Source organism: Nicotiana tomentosiformis, chromosome 6 (assembly GCF_000390325.3).
Source record: "Nicotiana tomentosiformis chromosome 6, ASM39032v3, whole genome shotgun sequence".
NCBI classification, from domain to species: Eukaryota; Viridiplantae; Streptophyta; class Magnoliopsida; order Solanales; family Solanaceae; genus Nicotiana; species Nicotiana tomentosiformis.
This window is the reverse complement of record NC_090817.1, coordinates 129,635,151-129,641,160: the sequence shown is the minus strand read 5'-3', so window position 1 is coordinate 129,641,160 and position 6,010 is coordinate 129,635,151. Positions and strand designations below refer to the sequence as shown.

Genomic DNA, 6,010 nt, shown 5'->3' with positions numbered 1-6,010 from the left:
GACCTCGAAGAGTGCCTACCACCTTCTCTTTGAGGTAATTTGAGCCCTTAACAGATCTTTGGTGACGCTGACTAGTCAAACAGAGTTATCTACATGATTGGTGCCCTAACGTACCTTAAAAATCGTTAGGTGGCGACTCTTCTTTTCTTTTAACACCCCAACTCCTATCCAAAAGAGTTGTAATATGTCAAAGCCCGCTTTCGCGAGAAAAAGGGGCGCGACTGCATGGCGACTCTGCTGGGGAAATACTTAGGCTCTTACCATAATGAACTTGGCTTATGTGGATTATTTTCTTTGTTATAAGATGCATATCCTTTCCCTTCTCCACCTTTATTTGTTTAAATTTATTTTAACATGCACATCCCTTCCCTATTATTTGCTATGACTGCTCTTCATTTGACTGCTATATCATGCATCTCCAATCCCTACTCCCTTACTTGCTTTATTACATTCTCGCATATATTCCACGAACTAACTTCTTCCTCTGTCTTTCTTTCTTATGCTTTTCATGTTTTAACTTATTACCGTATTTGCTGCTTTTACATATTTATCATGCAAATACTTGGCAATGTGTTATTATCTCTGCATAATGCATGCTCTACATCATACTCCACTCGTGCCAATTATCAACATAGCGGCACTTGATGAGTGTTCGCGCTCTTCCAAGAATTACCCTTTTTAAATCGAAAATGCTTATTTGCAGTAGACTAGTCGATCAGTGGTGCAGTCGACGGTCCCGTGCCTTTTTTTCTCAAGTTGTCCACTTGAGAGTACCAGTCTAGACCATTCTAGAAACCTTACTCCACCATCAAATGTACAAGCATCATGTTAAACCTAGTACGGGTTATGACGTTGTTAATGTAATAGCCCACTAAGATAAGCCTTGTCCAAAGTCCGACGAGATTTTCACAATCCCAATGGACACTACCATGTTATATGCATTACTTGGAGAAAATGTGCCAATATGTTGATCATTATTATGTAAATGGTCGAATTTGGAGGAGAGAGAGCTAACGCTATTTGCTTGCAGAAAATGAAGCACGAAGTCCCCAGGTTCAGCATGGTCCAAAACATCCCACCTCTGCTACTTGATTGGTAGAAATATCTCGCGCCTTACGACAAGAATCATGTGAGAAGGGTCCTTGGTAATTTGTCGTCCTTGCTAGACATCCGACCAAATAGGGCATTGATTGAGGCCGCTGCGTACCATGTTCTGGGATGAGCAAAGGGCCGTCATCCGCTTTGGTGACATAGAAATGACTCCTCTCATAGAAGAAATAGGAGGCTTCGCTAAGCTGCCATGGGATAGTTCAGGGTTATTAGTGCCAGAGAATCACACCCCTCGCAAATTTCTGAAAATGCTAGGTTTCAAAAAAAATGATGAGTTGCTTTGTTTGAAGAAGTCATACATCCCATTTGAATTCCTTTATGAGCGTTACGGGCACAGTAAGTCATATCGTCTTCATCATGAGGAACTTGCCATTACCCCCTTAGGTTAGACGCACCGCCGAGTTTATGTATTCATCATTTGCTTCTTGGGTGATATTTCCAATGAAAGGGGGAAGGATTCACACTCGTTTAGCTATGGTTGCAAGAACCTTAATGGAAGGCATCGAGGGGCAAACCTACACAATTATCCCAGCTGAACTGTACTGCGCTCTAGATTGGTGCAAGCAGGGGTTCAGACATTTTAAAGGTTGTAATCTATTATTGCAAGTCTGGTTATTGGAACACTTTCAAAGGGGAGAATACCACCAAGAGCTTCTGCGACGACCGTTGAATGACTACATAGCTTACCATCACCCAAAGAAAATGACATTCATCCCAGATAGGTTAGCACAGCCCAGAGGTGTTGTAAGTTGGGTACATTTCTTCAGCAATCTGACAGACGAGAAGGTACATTAGATGTTCGAGTGGTTTTCCAGTAGCGAGTTCATCATCGGGTCGAGGGATACTACTCATTTTGTATTGATCGGGTTGCGAGACATTTATCCTTATGCTCCTATAAGGGTAATGAGGCAAGCAGGAAGAAAATAGGTCATACCTCGGGTTTCCAACATGGTCCACTACAAGGTAGTTTTTAAAAGGGACATCATTCCTTTCAAGTTCGAGGCGCAACATATGTGGAACCAGAAGGTCATTGTGGAAAGAGAGACTATCGATCCAGACAGGTACCATGCCGGTCATGTGTATTTCTATCCATCATGGTTGGTAGATGATATAGCGGGAGTCATCAAGCCAGGGGTCAATTTGGAAAATAGGATCATTGATGATGCTGCCGAGGCACAGTTCAAGTATAGGAGGTTACGCAAAAGGGTCTTCGAGTCTGAAGTTAGGCAACTGGAACAACACAAAATGGATATGGAAGCAATCAACGAATGGAGGGAAACTGCCACTAAATCGACAGAGAGATTGGAATATTTGGAGCAAGGGCTGATGGAGCTTTAGGGAAAGATGAGGAAGAGGCTTTCAGATTGTCATAACACGGATGACAATGAAGGAGGACATCTAGCAAAGGCTTACCTATTGTTGGATATGCACGACCTGGGGAACTTGATTGATGAAGTCAAAAGATCCAAGCATGGGAAAGGTCCTTCTGCGACCAAGTAGATTAGGAAATGATATTCTTTACTGCTTTCTAGCTTAGTTTAGATTTCGATTGTAATAAGACAAATGCCATTAGTAACTTTCTCATTATTGTCTTTTTAGTAAGGATTTGATTCATTTTCGCATTAATGAAATGACACAATTATTGGCATCAATTTTCTCCAAGTCTATGTGATGCTTAGGCCTACCTCAGGCACAATGAGGTCCCCCAAATTAGGACGTGATTCATTACATGGATTTGCAAAACATATGTAATATTGCGAGCATTCTTCCAATATCCTTACTGACTTGGTTACCTTTTTTTTTCTTTCTTTTGATTATTCCCATTCCCCAAGGTTGGTTCATGCATACTGGCATCATCCGCATACCACACTAGATCCAGAGGTCCTCCACCTCTTCCTCCACCAAGTGATCCTAAAGGCAGAAGCAAAGGGAAAGGAAAGATGGACGATTTAAGTGGTAGCAGGAAGGACAATGCATAAAACGTTGAAACTTCGGATGGTCAGAGTACTCCAACACATAACGAATTGGTCCTACGCCTGGAACATAAAATATTGGAGCTTCAGGGAGAACTTGTGCAGGTCTAGAACTTAGCAAACTTTTCCCTCACCTTAAACGTCCCGGATGTTAACCAACAAAACCCAAACGCTCAAAACTCGGCACTTCCCCAAAATCCACATAACCAAAATCCACCGCCAAACCCTCCCGTACCACATCAATTCACCACGCCTCCTAAGAACCATAACCCTCCACCAGTACCTACTCCTCCATAACACCATCACCATCCAACTCAATACCCACAAACTACCACTTACCACACTCCTCAGATTGCACCGCAACCTACTCCTGATCCCCAAAACATAACCAATGACCACCATTATGCTCAGATTCCCGGAGTCCACCAAAGTAGTCCCATATATGTGGAAACTTTACCCTACACCCCATAACAAACCCTATATATACCGGAATCAATCGAGAAGGACCTGCTCATCAAGAACATGGCGGAAGAACTCAAGAAGCTCACTGGCAGAGTTCAGAGCGTCGAAGGTGGTAAGGGCGTTGAAGGTTTGAATTATGAGGACTTGTGCATTCAACCAGATGTGGAACTGCTGGAGGGTTACAAATCTCCCAAGTTCGAAATATTCGATGGAACTGGTGATCCGAAGGTACATCTAAGGACATATTATGACAAACTTGTAGGAGTAGGCAAAGATGAACGAATCTGTATGAAGTTGTTCATGAGAAGCCTCACAGGAGATGCTTTGTCTTGGTACATTAGTCAAACTCCGAAGAAGTGGGTTAATTGGATAAGCATGGCATCAAATTTCAAGGATAGATTCAAGTTCAACGCAGAAAATGCACCAGATATTTTCTACATTCAAAATCTCAAGAAGAAACCAACAGAAACTTTCCGCGAGTATGCTACTCGGTGGAGATCTAAAGCTGCAAAGGTAAGGCCAGCGCTTGAAGAAGAACAAATAAATAAGTTCTTTGTCAGAGCTCAAGACTCGCAGTACTATGAAAGGCTGATGGTTATTGAAAACCATAAATTCTCTGACATCATCAAGCTGGGAGAAAGAATAGAAGAAGGAATTAAGAGTGGAATGGTGACAAATTTTGAAGCACTACAGGCCACAAATAAAGCTTTGCAGTCAGGAGGTATCTCTAAGAAGAAAGAAGTGGGTGTTGTAATGATGGCCCAGGGTCCTAAGTCTCCTCTCAAATACCAAACACCTCCACCCACATACCAACCCTCACCCCTATATACCAACAACTTGCCACCACCTACCACGCCTATAATACCCAACCCGCATATTATCACTCACCACCACACGCCCGCCAAAATTACCAAAAACCAAGACCAAACTTCGACCGCAGACTACCCAGACAATACACTCCAATCGCTGAACCTACAGACCAACTGTATGAGAGACTAAAGGTTGCTGGTTATGTCACTCCCATTCCCGTCTTTTCTATGGAAAACTCTTCTCAATGGATTAACCCAAACAAAACATGTGCCTATCACTTAGTCATGAAGGACAAGATTCAGACATTGATCGGCATCAAGGTCATATAGGCAAAAGAAGCCACACCTAATGTTCGTAACAATCCTCTTCCGTATTCCAGAGGTGAGGGAGTGAATGTGATAGAGACCGATGAGTAATGGGATCTGGAAGGGTCAATTGGACTCATTCGGGAGGGGGATGATCCTAAAACATCTCCAGTAACCCTCACGCCCATTGTGGTACAAACCCAAGCATCGCTTGAAGTCGAGGTAACCGCACCAACACCATTTGAAGTTGAGGTAACCCCACCCTTCACTGTGATGGTAGTACCCACGCCATCTTACAAGTTTGATGCTATACCATGGGATTATGTTGCGGAAGCGAGAAGGAAAGAAAAAGCAAAAATGGAAGAAACTGGTACAGCACAAGGCATGACCAGAACTGGCAGGGTTTATACACCTGAGCACTTGGGAGGAACAAGCAAAGAAGTTGCATCTAAGCCGCCTGTCATTGAAACTGGCCCTGACGACCTTTGGAGAAAAGTGCAAGCAAGAGATTACTTTGTAGTTGGCCATTTGAACAAAACTCCCGCTCAGATATCTATCTTGCCACTGCTACAGAACTCTGAGACACACAAGAATGCCCTGATGAAGGTGCTGAGTGAAGCCTATGTACCCACCAACATCACTAGTGGGGAAATGGCCAACATGGTCGGGCAGGTACTGGAAAGCCACAAAATCACTTTTCATGAAGATGAGCCGCCACCAGAAGGACTAAGTCACAACAGGGCACTATATATCACAGTGCAATTTGAAGATAAATTCATCGCCAAGGTCCTGATAGATGGGGGTTCGAGTCTCAATATATGTCCACTGACCACTCTGAAGAGATTGGGTAAAGTCCTGCACGAGATACGAGCAGGAAGCATGAATGTAAAGGCGTTTGATGGATCTCAAAGAGCCACAATCGAAGAAATCAACCTCAGCCTATAGATGGGCCCAACCTGGTTTGATGTTGAGTTTTAAGTGCTGGATATATCCGCTACCTACAATCTATTGTTGGGACGACCCTGGATACATGCCGCTGGGGCAATGGCCTCTACTCTGCATCAGGCCATGAAGTTTGAATGGAACCACCAGGAGGTGATCATCCACGGAGACGGAAGTAATCCGATTTATACCAATCAGACTGTTCCGGTCATCGAGAATAGGAAAAAGTTAGGTGGAGAAACATACCTTCGCATTGAGCGTGTCAACGCAATTGAAAAGGACAAATGGTGGAGCAACAAGATAAAAAAGTATACTGCTATGGACAGGGTGTGAACATGGCAAAGGTCTCGGCAAGAACCTCCAAGGAATCACCAAACCGGTACAGCCGAAGCATCATGGTACAACTTT

At 43.5% G+C, this 6,010-nt stretch overlaps 1 protein-coding gene across 1 annotated transcript; it reads left to right on the top strand.

Moving 5' to 3' along the window:
- Positions 1 to 3,605: 3,605 nt before the first annotated feature.
- On the top strand, positions 3,606 to 5,605 carry LOC138894766 (uncharacterized). The gene is made up of 2 exons (XM_070179492.1): positions 3,606 to 4,206; positions 4,941 to 5,605. The coding sequence occupies exons 1-2, from the start codon at positions 3,606 to 3,608 to the stop codon at positions 5,603 to 5,605; spliced, it is 1,266 nt and encodes a 421-aa protein (XP_070035593.1).
- The last annotated feature ends 405 nt before the right edge of the window (positions 5,606 to 6,010 follow it).